Source organism: Sinohyriopsis cumingii, chromosome 2 (genome assembly GCF_028554795.1).
Source record: "Sinohyriopsis cumingii isolate HCF-2022 chromosome 2, ASM2855479v2, whole genome shotgun sequence".
NCBI lineage: Eukaryota > Metazoa > Mollusca > Bivalvia > Unionida > Unionidae > Sinohyriopsis > Sinohyriopsis cumingii.
The window spans coordinates 70268674-70287882 of NC_142962.1; the positions used below are offsets into that span (position 1 = coordinate 70268674).

At 34.3% G+C, this 19209-nt stretch overlaps 1 protein-coding gene across 2 annotated transcripts in view; it reads left to right on the forward strand.

Annotated features, from left to right (window-relative positions):
• The window catches only part of LOC149805124 (uncharacterized), a 94528-nt gene that overhangs the window by 29842 nt on the left and 45477 nt on the right, over positions 1–19209 (forward strand). For both annotated transcript variants that reach the window (XM_089947594.1, XM_089947602.1), the window contains exons 11-17: positions 2904–2998; positions 6107–6266; positions 10737–11147; positions 11621–11841; positions 12907–13012; positions 14127–14191; positions 17306–17402. In XM_089947594.1, coding sequence (XP_089803720.1) covers positions 2904–2998; positions 6107–6266; positions 10737–11147; positions 11621–11841; positions 12907–13012; positions 14127–14191; positions 17306–17402 — 1155 coding nt within the window. The remainder of the gene's footprint in view (positions 1–2903; positions 2999–6106; positions 6267–10736; positions 11148–11620; positions 11842–12906; positions 13013–14126; positions 14192–17305; positions 17403–19209) is intronic.

The following is a 19209-nucleotide window of genomic DNA, read 5'->3' on the forward strand; positions in this document are numbered from 1 at the left end:
TTATGTCATAAGGTGTTGACAGCAGCCTAGTTGCATGCTTCAGTGAGTTTAATTACCTTTACTGTTTGCCATTTCTTTTAGGTACTACTTTAAGCAAATTTTGAAAAATAGAACTTTCTTACCCTCATTCTTTTCCAAAAGAGTTAGAGATTGTGTGGTCCTGTCCATCCATATGTATTAGCGTGTGTGCATTAGTGTTAAAATATGTGCATTAGTGTTAGAACGTGTGCATTAGTGTTAGAATGTGTGCATTAGTGTTAGAATGTGTGAATTAGTGTTAGCATGTGTGCATTAGTGTTAGAATGTGTGAATTAGTGTTAGCATGTGTGCATTAGTGTTAGAATGTGTGCATTAGTGTTAGCATGTGTGCATTAATGTTGGAATGTGAGCATTAGTGTTAGCATGTGTGCATTAGTGTTGGAATGTGTGCATTGGTGTTAGCATGTGTGCGTTAGTGTTAGCATGTGTGCGTTAGTGTTAGTGCATTAGTATTAGCATGTGTTGCATTAGTGTTAGCATGTGTGCGTTAGTGTTAGTGCATTAGTATTAGCATGTGTTGCATTAGTGTTAGCATGTGTGCATTAGTGTTAGGGCATTAGTATTAGCATGTGAGCATCCATAATAACTCAAAATGAAGTCTATATGATTCAAGATGCAGATTTAAAGTTTTCATCTGTTGATGCAGAAAACAGTTTTAAATATTTGGTCAATCCCTTATAGTGAGGCTCTGTTACTTAAAGAAAAAATAACTCAGATGTTTTTTGCCATGTCCAGGAATTAGAATGTGTGACTGATGACTAAGTGTAAACAGGTATCAGATTCTGTACTGCCTAGTTATATCGAAAGAGTGGAACTAGGTCATGACTCTGAAATATCTATAAAGTTTGCACCCCCAAAACTGAAGCTTTGTAAATTTACTAAATACAGAAGGCAATCCCAAATTCAAAACAGGATTAAACGGGAACCTAAACTTGAAATTGTTTTGGTACTTTGACACATTGTAAGACAAGAGAGTAAATAATTTGCTTGAAGAGTTTTGGGGAGTTATTTTTAAATCATAAAGGGTGTTTTTTTGAAAAACACTTATAAGTTTGCTGCAGTTTACCAGGTTTAAAACCAAAATCGTATTTACAAGTTGTAGACATATGTATTAAAATAGAAGATTTAAATTGCCATAAGATGTGTTAATAATGCCATTTTTTTCTTCCTCTTTCTCTAATTGAAAACCATACTTTTATTTCAGACACACTTTTATTTGTATATCTTTCAATTTAATGACTTTTATAAGAGATCATATCCAATTTGAGAAGAAATGTATTCCATAGAAGGATTATGATGTACAGTATTTTCAATTGATTCTTGCTTAAAAATGGCCACTAGTCCTGTGAGTAATTTCAGATTGCATAGGTGTACCAGTAGGTGGCAAGATCAAGAACATGTTGTAGCATGTAAGGTGTAACCAGATCACACCTTGTAGTTAATAAAGGATGCAAAAGTACCCTTTTGATTTGTTTTGCCAAATATTTGTTACCAGTGAGTATTGTTTGCAATCAAAACTATAGATTGGTTATTAATGTACCTCTCCAAAAAGTGCATACCATATTGTGCTTAATACTCTCAGTCACCCCCCACCCCCCAATGAATTAATTGTGAGCATGTGCTTATCTTAGATACGCATATATCTTATAAAGCAATAGACTTAAAGAAAGTATCCTGCCTAGTTTTATACACAAGGTATCCATGGATATAATAATTAAACACAAACCACGACATTGTAGGTACCAAGGCAATGCATATTTCACTGGGAAAAGGATCTCTGCACATGATGTGTCCATAACATGAGGTATGGTTCTGTTGGGTGTTTTTCTTGAGTTGACCACATCACCAGTGGTGTGTGTGTGATTTGGATTTTTAATGTAGCTTTAAGTTTTTCAGTCTTGCACTAGGGCATCATGCCACAGACATGTAACATGATGTCCAACCCAATCACATTATCCTGACAACAGGCAAACCAGTCCTATCACTAACCTGTTCATGCTGAGCGCCAAGTGAGGCAGCTGTTAATACCATTTTTGTAAGTCCTTGGTATGACTTAGCCAGGGATCAATCCTATGACCTCCCGCATCCAAGGCAGACGCTCTAATAACTAGGCCACCTGAGCAGTCATCGCCAGTGGAGAAATAAATTACTAAAGAGTGAATTCAGAACAAGTTAATTTATTTATAGTGGTCTTAAGTAGTTGAGTCAAGTGTATCTATTTGGCAGTATATGGTAAATAAAATAAAAGGAAAAGTGTTGGATTTATACAATGATGCAAGCGATGCTTGATTTAAAAACATGAACTTGTACCTTTTTCAGGTTATTAATATATTGCAGACAATTATCATCATATGTATGATGACACAGCATGGCAGTACAGTTCTGTGAACATGTCAGACATTATTTTGTCTAGACTGCATACAAAATTATTCCCCCCACCACATAGGCATATAACAAAAAGTTTTCAAAGTGCCACTGTCTGCATCATACCTCATTAGCCATACCTTAATTATACCCAAAGCAGATATATATTCTTGAACCATACAGAACTAGCTGTTCATTTTAACTCCCATTTATTCAAACATTTTTGGGTCCCAAATTTTTCTGAATTATTGTTTTACTGACACCACATTTGTTTGCCAAACACGTAAAATTAGTACAGCTTAACTCTTTGTGTCCCTTATTTATCCACATTATTCGGTTAGCCAAACCAAGTTTATTCTCCGTTCAGAATTATTGGAAACCAAGCCTGTTAAATCAACTCCCATTTATTCCAAAATTTGGTGTCTCTGGAGAAACTGAGATGAATTAGATTGTACTGTATAGTGTTCACTAATTATTATCTTTTCTCTTGCTTGATCCAGGTGACGAACCAGATGAAATGGCGTTTAGTCTACTCAAAGATGATGCTACCCCCATGTAATAATGCATCAACACAAATCAAGAATGCCTATAAGAAGTAAGTACAATTCATTCTTGTGTTAGAAAATAATATTCTTATATAGAATGTTGCATGTTAAACATGGAACTTGGTTGTTGCTTTTTATGCTGAGGCACTTGTCCATTTTTAAGCCAAAGATAAAGCTTGAGTGCCTCCTTACAAGTTTATTTTACCATGCAGGGTCATTTATGTTTTCTGTTGTTTACTGGCTTCGGATAGGAAAGTAATTAGACTGCCATCTCAGACTTGTTAGGAGACATAAATTTCATTTAGATTTTAAATGAGTATGTGCCGAAAAAGTAATTATGAACAAAGCATTCACCTATATGGGTATGATGCACATGGCACCACCATTGTCTTGAGGAGCAAGAACTGATACTTATGATGATAATGACAACTCTGTAAGCAAAAGCACCTTGAATAAATTCAAAAGTAGAAATTATAATGCATCGAAAAAAATATGAGACATTTTCTTACAGCAGTCCTGGGAGCTTAATTTCAAAAATATTCTAAAGAAAAAATTTAGTCTTTAAACTATGACCAGTGATTGGCTAGGATTGCACAGCTACCAGTACTTAATGCTGGCAAGGATGGAAAAAGTCAGTTTAAAGCCAAATTTTGGTGGGTAATCAGCCAATATCATCAGTGCATGGTTTAAGAATGGAAAATGATGTTGTAAGCAATACTTTAGAGAAAGAAAATGAAAGCAATGTGTTTCTGACCTTTACAGAGCTGCGATCATAATATATGTAACAAATCAACAGTAGTGTAATCCCAGGTCAGAATTTCCTATGACCCTTCCCACCTCATTTTAGATACTTTGACATTTATTGACAAATGTAGGAATTCACCACTGCACGATCTCAGAAAAGTGTAGCTGCTTATTAGTGGGCATGGCAAACTTAAATGACCTTACATCAAGCCATACCTGCATTGAGAGATGATTTATTTTCTCAGAGTTGCGATTATATCTTTAATTCACTGATGGACAAGATAAAACTACAACATTGATGAAATATGATTGGTACTCAACATTTACATTGCTTATCACATGACTAGACAAATATCGTAATCTACATGTCCATGACATCAGAGGTCTAATAGTCACATGATATCAACATCAAACCCCTTCCCAATGTTGTTGTGCAAAACAATATTAAACAAAAGTCACATAATGTTTGTAAAAATAATTAAGCATACTTAATTCTCAATATATTTATTTGTGGAAAAATTACCAGAGACCTGTCGCTAGCAGGGCAACCTGGCAAAAATTAAATTCATCAAGCAAAGAGCACATATCAGTGTGGTAGTCATGTCATACTAACGTAAACATCACTGACATGGTGCTCTGTGCTTCACAGATCTGGCTTTCTCCAGATGGCAGTGAATTCCAACTTTCTGATAGCCAGTTGGCTCTTATCCCATACCCCAACATATATGACAAACTATTAAAATGGGGTGGGAAGGGTCAGAGGAAACTTGGATGATCATTACTGTCAGTTACCAACTTTGGTTCAGAGTTCACTTCTAAAGTAAATAGTTATGATGATTACATGCACTGCATAAAATATTTTATTGGTGTCCTTTGGTTTGAGTGAAAACTTGTAACTTTAGCATGCTTACAAGATCACACTACTTACGGTCATCCATAAATAGAAAGCTGTAAAATCCACATCAAGCTACTTTCTGTGCAAACAGACATGTGATCATTAATTCGTTTTGAACAAAAAGAAGAGGAAAAAAGGTTGGATTAACATCTCTGAAACAGAAATATGGGTGCTTCAGTTTTTTTGCTTTGTGCACTAGCAATTAGTCGCACACAGCAGCATCAGGAGAGTTGACATATCTCATTGATGGCTTCAGGCATTGTTTTAACAGCAACTATACATGATCAAACTGTCTTCTAGGCTTCCTCCCTAGCTAAGCTTCTGCAGCAATTCAATACCATGTTTCATTAATTGATAATTTTGGGAACTCCAGCAATAATTGTAAGTTGTCTATTTTAACAGACTAGGAAGGCCAGGTTATACAGTATTATATAACATTACAGCACCTGAGGTTCACATTTATGCATTGGGTTTTCACCCCACTCCCAAAAAAAACTTTTTATGATGTATAATTGGTCCTAATTGAAAATGGTGCCATCCAGGCAGCCAATGTGACCAGCTCGAAAATCTGATACAGATACTCCTTTTTTATGGTGTCAGTTGGTTTTTAAAGAAAAATTATTCCTATCCTTTATTTTCAACGGAAGTAGTTGGTCCTGAATCTGGCTATGAATATGGCTGCCACAATAAACATTTTAAAATATTGTCACTACTGAATGGATGGTCATACCAACATTAGGTTCTTATCAAAGGTCTTCTGATGGTGTTTAGTTTGTCCTAAATTAAAATGGTGCAGATCTTATACCCAATATGGCTGCCACAAAGATTGATTTGAAAATCTTGTCAGTGAAAAATATCAGATGTCAATTAAAAATCTTATCTTGAATTCCTGGTAAACCTTTCTGGATAATAAAGCATAAGTCCCTTCAAGGGACTCTGATTGCTACTCTTCTTGCATGAACAGTTGCTGCGACATAAGGTCTTCATGCAATGACTGATGATGATATTTAGTGGCCTAACATGAATATTGTGCCACTCAGACCTCTTTCATCTTGTAAATCTTAATGCTGCTGGTTGTCCTGAACAGTCTGACAGTTTCCTCTAAAGGAATAGCTCTATCAACATGATGTTTTCACTAGCAGTATGCCACTGCTCCAATGTCATCGGCATCATAGTACTTTCAGTACTTTCATGAAAGCAGCTATGAATTCACCTTGGTGTGCATGCTAATATAATGGAATTTCTCATGTCAAATGTTGTATCCTAGGTTTAGAAAGGCAGTATCCCAGAAGTCGGTAAATCCAATACTTTTGCCTATGAAACTTAATAGATTTCTTTTGGAATTCATATTTTGTTTTAGATTTTGCTGTCAACTGAATTTAAAAAATATAGCACAAGAGGTGTAGTTTTGTTTTGGATTAAGATTTCTTCAGTCTTTTATTTCCTACTCTTTTGTAATTCAAATATAATGTTGAATCACTTATTCCGGATTAATTTCTTTGTTTTTATTAAATTATAGGTTTCTCCATGCCTTTGAGGATTTTTACCGGAAGCTGGGAAGTACAATGGGGACAATGAGCCGACCTGGTAGAAGTCGACATAGCTCTGGAAGAGGAATACTGTCGTTCAGAGGAAAGGATAAGGAGCAGACCCCAACTAAAGATAAAGAGGATAGCAAGGTATATTTTGAATAATAATGTTATGATAAAGTATAGCAAGTTACTATCACTTTTCTGGTGGTGATGTTGGCATTGTCAGTGCTAATGTCTTGTGTTCAGATTTTTGCAGTGGGATGTTGGGGTACATCATGGCACCAGTACAGGTGAGATAATGGGTCTGCAGAAATAAACTCAGTATGTTTACTGTAAAAGATTTCCCTAACACATTAACGCCTGTAGGTTTTTGTCACTTTTGCCTGAAATTCAAGTAGGAAACATTTTGAAACATATTTCTGAATACATCCTAATACATCAACTTCCAGGGTGATCTTCCAACAACATAATGCCTAATTGTGTTAGAAACATCATTTCTTATTGGCTATTTAGCTTGCACATGAGCAGAAGGGTAAAAGTTGAAGTTCTTTTTTTATACTTTTTTTGCTTAATGGTCCCATTATTTTCATATCGAGACCACTCTTTATTCCAAATGCCCATCTTATCCTACTTTTTGCAAAGGTTTATCTGTCTGTTTGCAGTTCATACCGGTCAGCTTTAGATCTGAGACCAAAAAGTCTAAAATCCAGACACAAAATCGGATTCCAACCAATGGCAAATTTTGGGTGGGAAAAAATCGGGTCAAAAAAATTTGGTTTTTCCCTCTGTATTTTGTAGTGCAACTAGAAATCCAGATTATTTGCTTTCATTGTAGAGCTACATCTGTCTACCTTTCTATGATACCACCCACTTTTGTGCATCATACATGACGTTGACACTACAGAGCCTGGCAGTAGGCTACTACCTCCTGCCACTTAAACTCGTGCTTTTATTCTGGTGTAATTCAGTGTTTTAAAATCTAATAAACTCAGTATGTTTACAATAAAAGATTCCCCTAATGATTAATCAAATCGTACATTATTATCCTTACTCTTAATCTCATCTGTGCATTTACAACTGAATTTGAAAACATTGTGTGCTCAGAAATTATTCAGTGCTTGTTTATTTTGAGAAATATCAACATGTTACCATGCTTTTGCAATCTTTATTAGATTTATCACCCTTTTTGTCATGCTGCCTAATGCCATGGAAGACAGAATCATGTAAAAACAACTTGTTCAGTTTTAATGGATTGTTAATAATTTTGGCAGAAATAATGGTCATCATCTGAAGCTACACATATTGATCTTTTAGCTCCAGGTCTCCAAATGGTCACACCTTTACAGATCAGTCAAACATCACAACCTTTCTCCACATGAGTTTTAGTATCAGTTGAACCAACATGGATTTGTGAGAAAGCTTGCCAGTCAGTAGTTTCCCATGAGTCATTGGCTCTTCTCATGGTCTTCCCAGATTCCCTCCACCAGACAGTGTTGAACCATGCAAAGCACAAACTTGTTGTAACTGGTGCTGCGCAGACATCCAGTATGAGTGAGCAATGGCCATCTTAAAAATCTGGTTATTACTACTCCTTCTGAATGGCTTATTTCAACATGGTGTGTTCACCCAAAGACTTCTTATAAAGACTGGTTGGTCCTAGACATAATCTGACATTCATAATGACTACCATTTCAACTTTATTGTAACATTTTAAATTGGAGAAAATGATGCATCATTATATATTGAGTATCTTAATTATTCCAGCTGTGTTTCAAGATAAATATAACACAGATCGGATTGAATCAGTTTATTTCAGCAGTAATGAATCCAATAGTTGAGCAATGATACTGTTTTGGCTGGCTTCACATGCCAAGGGTCATTGTGGTTCAGGAGCCTTGGCCTGTTTAGATAGTCTGGTATTGACTTGATTAGATTCAGTATAACAGTGGTCACAATTACGATCTATGTGGTTGAAAACATCATCTTTGTGTATGACATTTTGCTTAAATATGGCATGAAAGTGTTGTCACAAATCGGTGCCCCCCCCCCCCCCCATCATGCTTTGACTCGAGTCCCTATTGAACCCCATATTAATCAGTCCAAATAGTGCATGGTTTTTAGTTATATTACTTGCACTTGATATGCATAAAAACAGAAGCATCCATTAAAATCAATCTTTGTTTGAGTTTAATAGTTTCAGCTTCCTCAGATATGCACTAAGTAAAAATTGTATTGCCATACATATGTGAAACACTGAAGTGACTAAAATTCCAAAGTTTTTCAAACCCCAGAACAAATACTGTATCATTAAACAAGTTTAAGGTGACAAAATGTGAAGAGATCAATGAATTGATCCAATATTTCACCTGAAAAAGTAGCTTTCTTCTGTCATAACTAAAAGTATGTACCTTAATTAATAGTCATACTAATATATAGTTTTTTTTAATTCCAAAATATATCCATACAGGGATCGTCCCGGGCTTCGCCAATGTCGCAAATTGCGATTTTTTTCCTTATTGGTTTCAAAAATATCCCATCTGGCGATTCTTTTGGCAACAGACTTTTTGGTTATTTAATTTGTACACACAATCATGGATTTGAACTGGATAAATTAAAAGGGAGAACGAAAGGAAGCCACAAACTTGACTAAGCAATGCAGTGGAATCAATCTGTTACACAAACGATTCTTTGTTCGTATTGACAACCCCATCTTTAGAGTGCATTGTTACATCATAATCTGCTTATGCTGACATCAAGGCTGAGTACTGTATGCTGTGATAGTCAATCATGCTACCAAACTATACCTACAACTGACCGACTTCTGAAGACGCGAATAGAACAGATACAATTAATTGAATGGCTAATCCTTCTGTTGTTGGTTTTTTTTTTGTTTTTTTTTTACATATACCAATACAATAGTTTTGCTGAACCTTCATAGAAAACTGATAACCTTTGAAGTACTGACTATTGTGTATAAATACAAAGAAAATGGAAAAAAATCTCAATCACAATTATGTCTGTCACCAGTGCAGCATTTTACTCATTTGATCTTTTACTTTTGCCATCAATCTGTGTTATGGCTGCTGAGACTTAAACTCCGCAACAAGAAATAGCAACAACAAAAAAAACAGTTTTGCATAATTAATAATAATGATTTATTTCTCAAAATACAGGAGTGAAAGAATCCCTAAATTGGGTGTGAATTTATGCTTGTATATACGGTCCAATATTGCCAGGTGTTGACTTGTGTAAGTTTCATTTGTGGGAATGGAGATCCTAATTTGCTTGGCGAGAAAATTTATACAGCATTCAGTGATCATTCTTGGGATTTAGGAAGCAATTCACTACAAGCTTTGTGAAGCTAGCCATAAAGGGCGGGGGGGGGGGCGCCTGCTGATAGACTACTGGTGTCACCTGTCAGCACTGTGGACTGTGAACGTGGATTCAGTAAGATGAACCTCATAAAAACTGACATCAGAAAAAAACTCGGCATCTCATCTCTCGAGAATTTCATGAGAATCAGCATATACAGATGTGAAAAATTAGACTTTGAAACTACATTCAACAAGTGGGCAGCCATAAAATTGCGACGGATCTTCATGTAACACTTTGTAACATTTTGTTAATGCTTTTTGTAATTAAAGTATTAACTAACCCATCTTCTGTAATTTTCATCGCCTGTTACATTATTAGACTAAATTAACACTTGAAAAAATGTACACTACTTGTTCTGGCGACACTTTTTGAAAATTGGCTACAAAATATTGAGGTTGGCGATTTTTTTGGCGACAGCTTTTTAAAAGCCAGGACCATCCCTGCCATATAAACTTAGGTCCTATCTGCTTATATCTGTTGCCTAATGTAAAATATACATTTAATAAAGTAATATCTGCTACAGATCTCCCTAACATGTAAAAAAAAATATCACCTTTTAAGAAATCAATGTTATATTTCTCTGTGAAATACATTACCCTGTTACATTAACATTAGGAATTACTTTTTGCTACAGCCCTAACTGAAAAACTTTTTAAAAAAAATGTCTTTCTGTCAATATATGGCAAAGCCGAAGGGGAGTAACTCTTATGCCTTCTTGGTGACTTAACTGTATCCCAGATGTTAAAATAAAAAAATGTAAACTTGGGCAGCATCTTTAAGAGGATACACTAAATCAGTTCCATTCTGCGTGAATGACTAGTGAAGAAAAGGACATTCATGTATAGTGTAATCGATTTTTTTTAACTTTTGACATAATGAATCCTGTATAATATGAAGTTCAGTTCTTAATATATTTAAGGAAAGAACAGTTGATCTCTAGCAATAAATTTGAGAACTGTATTTAACAATGGTTCCCAAATATTGTTAAACCGACAAGAAGGACACATGCGTACATAATTAGTTTCTTGTGTTATGAATGTATAACTTCTATTCTTCATCAAATTATACAAATTTTTTTCTGAACACCTGTTTCAAATGCTTGGTGCGGATTTGTAATTATTATGTAATGTTCAAGTGCCATATGTCTCATTTATTCAACTTTGTATTTATTTCATTTATTCAGAACTCCATGTTGCCAAAATAATATCAGTGTCCAAAAATGTTACTATTTTATTTTAACAGGCTAATGATTCAGATAAAGAAAGTGTGAAAGATCTTGATGTTAGAATCCCAGCATCAGACTTGGAGTCCAAACCAGAACTGGTTAATGAAATTGAGTTAGAAAACAGTACACCAAAGCCTGAGCAAAAAACACCAAAGAGGGAAAGGGGTGCAAAGATTAAGGATGATGTCAAAGAGGTCACCATTAACACTAAAGTGGAAAAGGAAAAGAAGGATATTAAAAAGGAAGAGAACAATAAACGAGTCACAAGGAAAGATGTGGATGAGAAGAAGGAAGAGAAAGAAAAGGAGGCAGAGATTAAGAAAGAAGTGGAGGTCAAGAGAGGGGCCAAGAAAGCAAAAGAGGAGCCTGCAAGTCCAGTTAAAGAGGCAAAGAAAGAATCTGAAGAAGAAAAACAAGAGCAAAAGAAGGTTTTTATCATTCTATTTTTCCATATGAACATATTTAACTGGTTTCATGTTAAAAACATCTTGACATAAAATATGTAGTTGCATTTAATTTCAGCAACATCAGATTCATAGATAATAAACTTGCCTCCAAATTTTTATTAGTTTAAGATATTTCAATTGTGTTGTTATAATAGGGTTTTAAATTTGTATGAAATTTGTACTTTTGATGTTTAGTGGCATAATAAAAAACTTCTTGAATTCACAATATTTGTATGCACAGCAAACATCTAGTTTCCAATATTAGTCCTAGATTTATTTTTGTATGTCATGCTTGTAAGAGGACCCTATTCTGCATGAATTGAATTTTCAGTTTCAAAAAACAATGACTTGTAAGCAGGTGTATGTCAAATAGTGACTATTTGATGTTTGGTCATACTTTTGGAGAAGGAAGTAATAACTAGCATTTGTTAGAATTCTTATTTAATATATTTTAGCCTGGGAGAAGAAGATCTATGAGAAATGATGACAGTAAGAAAGATGTTGAAGACAAGGAGGAAGATGAAAAAGAAGTAAAAGAAAAAGAACCAGAGAATGTGAATAAAGAGGAAAAATCCTCTAAGAAGGAAGACAAAGAGGAGAAACAAGAAACTACTAAGAAGCCGGTGAAGAAGGTGAAAAAAACTGATGCAGATGAAGACATTGCATCTAACAAAGGGTAAGATAAGAACAAGTACAACAAAAAATAGGGATAGTCATGGAAGGATTAGATTTAAAATCAACAATAATTCCAGTGTATTGAGTATTCATTACTTCATTTATGATGTTTACTGTTTGAGATGTGGATTATTGTTGCAGTCTTTACTACAGCCCCATCCTGAAAGGTATGTTATCTCCCCCTTATATGTATTCTTGTACATCATATTAATGGCAGTACAAGTTAAAATAATTGAGAAAAAAAAAGTATTCCTTCTTTCAGAGTGGCCAACCTTATCTCTTTTTACAATAAGGCAAAATTGCTACATATATCACCATTTTTGTTTTTTTAGAGAAATCATCAAAATATGACTTTATAACTGTTGCTCCATACTTAAGGCATAGACACATACACATACATAAATTGATTTTTGTTTTCTTTATTATTATTTATTATTATTATTATTAGCATACAAGGCAGCAATATTACTAATGTTACAGTAAGCATACTTGTCTCAAGAACAAATAAGAGGTAATTGTTTTCTTTCTTACTACCTGCAGTGCTGGACACTCATTACCCCAAAACATTCTGTATGCCATATAAAGGATATATGAGTGTTTTTGGAAATACACTGTGCAATATTTTAGTGTCAAAGGGATGTTTTTGTGGCTAAAAAAATGTACTATAGGAGATATATAATCTTTCTTGGTATAAAATGAAAAGTACAAAAGTATATTTTTTTAAAAAATGAAAATTTAAACATATTATGAGAAGAGAAATTATATTTAGTTTAGGACTATTGTGGACTGTAGAAAATGATAGGTACATTTATTTTTGTAAGTCTTAAATTTAGAGTCTTTTCAGCCCACTGATGGCTTACATTACTGGAGTGTATTCCTCATTCGGTAGCATGAAGCAGCATGGCTTCCTTCTGGAATTTATTTCTAGTCCATCACAGGTTAATATTAAGGCCACAGTTGCAGGATCGAGTGACAGGCTTAAACTCAGGACTTGAGCCTATATTGCCTACCACTTAGATGGCTGCTTTGGCATATTTTGATGTGACCTTTATGATTAAAAATTTAGGGAAGAAGAGAGTGAAAGTGAGGAGGAGTCATCTGATTATCCAAGTGGGACCAGACTAAAAGTTCGATACGGACGTGGGAGAAATCAGAAGGAATATGAAGCCAAGGTAATACTTTAGCATCTTAGTACTACATTAATACAGTATTATTATTGTGCTATTTTTGCTGTATTGTGCTCTTTTGGGAATACTTTGTTTTCAGTGTATTGTTGGCAAACTTAAATTAGCCTTGTAGTAACCAGACAGGTCTTATGGGCCATTTTGATCCAAGTGGGAAGGTGCCAAATTTTTAGAAAGACAGAATAAATTGTTTTGAATTCAGTCATATTAATTATGCTGCAGGTAGCAAAAGTTTCCTATATGAATGATGTTACTACTGATTCCATGATGTAATTTTAATGACAACACCAATGCATATTTTACACTTTATGCACTTTGGTTTGATCAGAGTCATATAAATATACAAAAGTCATAGGGACTTTTACAAAAGATAGCTGCAGGTATCTAAAAAAAATACATCTTCGTCTTTGCTCTATTCAAATTCTATTTTATGCATACCAAAGAGCGTGCTTTTTTTTCTGTACAGATAAATAATCCAAGTAGATGATTTAAGACAATGATTTTGTGCATCATATTCAGCATCACATCAGTGCTTATTGATCTGTAGTGCCTGAAAATGAGTGTTCTTTCAAATTAGCATATCCCACATGAGTGAAATGACATAAATTTGTAAGAGATATCAACTAATCTAATAAGGACAAAGTTATGACAGTTTCATGTTGTAACACAATTGCAGGGATAGTTTATAATGTATGAATACATTCAGGTAATGCTGAATGAAATTTCTCCCATTCAACTCATTACATACAGCCGATGATGATGTCATAGTATGCACTAAGAATGAAAAGTACCAAAGTCTTTTCTTTACAGCATTTATGAAACATCTTTTTAAATAAAAAATAAAAACTTTTCAACATTTTCTGAGGTCATTACTAATATCTGTAGTCCCTGGTTCTTGATACATATGTGTGCCCTATCTAGATACTGCCCTAAGATTTGGGGGGGGGGGGGTTTGTTGGGGGTTTTTTTTGTCATTCTTTAGTTATTTAAACTCTGGCTTGAATAAAGCAGATGAAATACAATTTAAAGACTATCTGTATTACACATGTACATGCTGTAAATCTATTTTTGTGACTTAGATGAAATTTTTTGGATCATTCAGGTTGTAGAATCCAGTGTAGAGAATGGAGTACAGTTCTTGGTGCACTATGCAGGGTGGAATACAAGGTAGGTAAAATTAAACTTGCTACAGTGATTATTTACTAATAACAGCATCATGTATGTAAGATCTAATGCTCCTGCATACCACTTTTTACAAGCTTGAAAGGTGATCTTTTTATGTGGCTATTGTACTTAATTCTTTATGATGATTGAATTCCAGGCATTTGTATCATGGATTTATGACTTACGGCAGAAGTAGATTATACTGTTAATATCCATACTACATGATAACAATATACAGGTAAGACCACCCTCCCCTAATAATATTATAATAATAATATTTTATTGGCAGGTTAATGGAGCAAATCGGTAACTATTTATATATATACATAGCTGCCAACCCTTGCGAATTTGGTGTGAATTTCACGGCTTTTTCAGCGATTCACAGATTAAGCCAAAAATTCATGAATTCTCCAATCCTCAATTATTTTAAATCTTTAATCAAATAACCAATTTTCCGTTAAGTGCTAGTCGTGATATTCACAGTTGCCGAAACGGTCCTGTACTGCTAGTCGCGATATTAGTAGATCTACAGCCGATTAGTACAGTTGGCTAGGTAGCAAGCATTTTATCCTGTTTTAATCTTTATGTACAAGAGTAGTTTTACAAATGCTTTTGAGAGAAACTGGGGCCTAACCAGAATTTCGCTCCGCGCTTGCGTCATCAATGCTGATTTGAGTTGACGTTCAGCATCGTATGTAAGATCTTGAAAATGTCTTCACCACCAAGGAAAAAGAAATGTATTACTCAAAAAGTGAAGTTTAATTTGGAATATGTCAAAAATTGATATTCATCATGCTTGTTGCACTCAGTGTGCCATCGCAGAGATGATGTGAGGCAGCACGTCGGTTGCAAAAAACACGTAGAAGTTGGGAAAATTAAGAAATTCACAGATTTCAGCTCTGGAATATTTTAAGCCATTGGCGGAAGACCTGCAGGCTACAAACGCTGAAGCATTGTTTTGTGAGTTATCTACCTTTATCAGCTGGAGACCATGCTAAACATTTGTTCTTACAAATGTTCCCAGACTTGAAAATTGCTTCCAAATTTTCTTGTGGAAGAACCAAAAGTGCTGCAGCTCCTGTGCATTCCTCACAGCAACAGTGACAGCGAAAGAGTATTTTCTCTAGTGAGGAAAAATAAGACAGGCTTTAGGGCCTCCTTAGCTGCAGAAAATTTGTCAGCAATTTATGTCACCAAGATCAACCAGCAGGCGAGAAGTCTGAACTGTTTAGAAAACAAATTTATGATCAAGCAACTGAGAAGTTCAGGTCTGCCACAGTATCATGTCTTGATAAATAAATATTTCTGCATATATGTAGGGTTTTTGTTTTATATTGCGAACTTGATGTAGTATTGACGGTCAGAGTGGATGGAGTAATTGTCATGGTATTTTTCAATAATTCAGGTCCAAATTCACGACTTTTATGCCTATTTTCACAAATTGTGAGCCTGAAAGGTTGGCAGCTGTGTGTGTGTGTGTGTATATATATATATATATATATATATATATATATATATATATATTTTCAGCCAAGAGGATTGGGTGGTAAGGCTAAAAGCTGTATGAATATAGACTGGTGAGAGATAGCACCTCTTTTTGGAGAGAGAATATATTATAAAATAAAAGCAAAACCCTGAATTTAAAATCTTTTATTTAGCAGTATAGTACTCTTTGGTTCTCAAAATTAAACTTGGTGTGGCCATTATTCGAACTGCATGGAGGCCTTATTTGTGCCAGTAAACTGATGTAATTAGCTTTTAAAAAAGACAAAGCCAACATCTGTATTATTTGCTTACCCTCCCAGCAGCTTGTACCCTCAGTACCAATTTTAAAAATGAAATACATCAGTGATATGAAAAATGCCCAAATTGTAGTCATTTCATTCATAAGTTTATTATTTCTCACCTGATTATTGCCAGGGGCTGTCTAAACACTGCATCTTGTTTGTGTTTCAATCCTGTTTTTAAAAGAAAAAGACTGCTTACTAGTGTTTTTCATGCTATGGAAAAGTCCATTTTCAGTGAAACGATGAAGTTACTTGGACAACATATACATAGAACGTACTTAAAAAATAAATTTGCTTCCAAATTAACTGTGTTCATTTTTAATATTTTTTTTTTAAAAACTTTACAAAATTAAAAAGACAGGCATTAAAAGGGATAAAACTACCACATTTATAAAATTATTTGAAGCATATCGAAGATAATGAACTATATCACTCCTTTTGCATGAAAAAATACAGACTTGCTCATGCAAATATGGTGGCTGTCTTGGTGAAGAATCAACTACTTGGAATGAAATGCAAAGGAGATGACAGTGTTAGAGGCACCTTGGCAGAAATTAGGTTAGAACTTATCAATTGATGAATGAAATAACTTGTTTTGTACATTTTTTTCATATTTTTGATGCTTTGCATTTTGAAATTTATTAGGTGGGTACAAGTTTCTGGGAGGGTGGGTGAACACCAAATAGAATCACTCCAAACTATGATAAGTTCGTCCTTAGGAGCTTTCTCATAGGTGTCCTTCCTATGGAGCGGAGACAGCCAATGAATGATGTTGTTAATAATAAACATCAGTACAGGATGTTGGTGATACAATGTATAGCTAATAAATTATGCAGCTATTTTCATTCATTCTTCCTATTCCATGGTAGTAGGTGTGAAGTTGATGTAAACCCTAACTAATTTATCACCAAATCGGGTATAAATAAAAGGGCATGACCTACAGCAGATGATATACAAAGAACAAATATTAATCAATGTAGTTTTTTATATATTATATATATATTTTTAAAATTTATTATTTTCATTACAAAGCCTCCATTTCCTGCGTCACTAAATTTCATGCTGCTTCACCAGTATGAGAAACTGAAGTTGAAATCACCTGTATAAATACTATGTTATGGGCTGAATTTATTTAGTGCCAGTTTTGCAAAATCTTTGGACTTTTTAGTTTGGTAATGGTCATTGTTGTTTTATTTTCTGTTTTTAAGCTTTCGATACCTTCTGATAGTTTTATTTCAGCAACAGGCTCACTTTGGGGAGAGGGGTAATAGTTATGTTATGTAAGTTGGGATCATCCATCTTCTGATGAATGATTTGTTATCTTTGATAGATATGACGAATGGATAAGACCAGAGCGAATAGTTGAAGTTATTGAAAGACCAGATTCTGTGAAGAAAAAGACCAACAAATCACCAAGAACTTTGAAGGTAGTGTAATTTTTGTTTACAACAATCCACCAATACAGTAACAAAGAAAAAAGGATCCAGAAACTAAGGCTGTTCATGAATTTTCATAACTATATTTAAAGTTTATGATTTTCATGGAGTTTTGCAATAGTCAGAATGAATTCAGAACATGGAATTATAGTGGACAGAGGGCACTGAATGATCCTCTGCTTCCATCTTTATCCTCTTACCATTGTTGTAAAAAATAATTTGTTGCATTATCTTGGCTTGGTAGTCATTGGTCATGATGATTGGAATTTGCCCATGCTAAAGTCACCGACAATAACATCATTTCTTTTTGTCTTCTCTCCAGATCAGTACAGTTACAAACGTATAAATGACTTAAAGAACAGCACACTCATTTTTCTCCTTACTGCTAGTCCTGTATGGAAGAAAATGTGTTGTCTATTTCAGCAGCGTTATACACTGTATCCATGCTGAACAACTTTCATGGTGGGAACAGAAAAATGACTTTGAAACAATAAAGTCTGTCATTATACAAAGGCAGTGCATGCTAACAGATTTAACACTGGGAAAATATTATTTGTTGAATAAGTGAATGAAAATGAAATTGTTTAATGTCATAGTTCCTGCAGTCATGGAAATCCTGGAAACGTTTGTAAATTACAGAAAAGCATTTCAGGTGCCTTGAAAAGCTTTGAAATTTTCATAAGTCATTCAGAGTTTTTGAAAAGTCATGGAATTTGGTTATTTTGCAATATCAGGTGGCATTTTCATTTGCCGACTCAAAATTTTTAACAACCTACCTAACTTCGATAATGGATTTGTTAGAGTAGGTTCCCCAGAAACTTCACAGTCAGACTACATCCAGTGATCTTACCGCCATTCAGAATCATTGTACTCATGGTACTCAAAAGAGAATGACCTGTCTGATGGGATGAAGTCAGCTGTAAAATATGCTTTTGTGTTAAGTTTACATGTTAGAGATCGTAAATTTACACAGTAGGTACTGTTGAAAATGGTCTTGGAAAAGTCATGAATCACATTTTTAAAGATCTCAGGAACCCTGATATCAGCTCTTTAGAATAATCAATTGTGGTTATTTGTTAACTGAAAGACACTTCAGGATTTATGCAACAAATTAAATGTTTCATAGAACTTTTGTCATGTTTTTGTGTTACTTTCAATTTTGGTTCTATATATATATATATATATATATATATATATATATATATATATATATATATATATATATATATATAATTGAAATAAATCCTGATTTATCAACCATTTCCATTTAAATTTTATGTTTTGGACAAAAAAATTCACATTTACAGAGTACTAATGGAAAAGATTTTGTTGAGATAAAGGAAGCACTTTTTTTGCTTCAAAATTTGCAATGAGAAATTCGTGTATTAATGATTCAGTGGTTGTATGCATCTTTTAAAAAAATCAGAATTTTGGACAAATCAGTTAAAATTTTCATGCAAAAATACTGTGAAAATTACTCCTTTATCAAGGGGGATGGGGTAGCTTTTCCTCCCTTGACCCACCCACAAGGGCTTTGCCCTGGACCCAAAAAGTTGGCCTGAGTGGCTTCCTTGCCCCCAGGCCTACTTTTCAATATTGTGTTTTCCCTGCTTTCATGCATGTATTTAATTTAAATTATTTTGCAACATCTGCCTTGTCCTCTGCTTAACAATGCTACATGTTTATTTGCTGTTTTGGGATCATACATTTATTCGGACAACAAAGATATCTTGTACGTTGAGAAAAACAGTCACTCGTTTGATCCAAAGAGTACATATCCAGGACTTAAACAAAGACA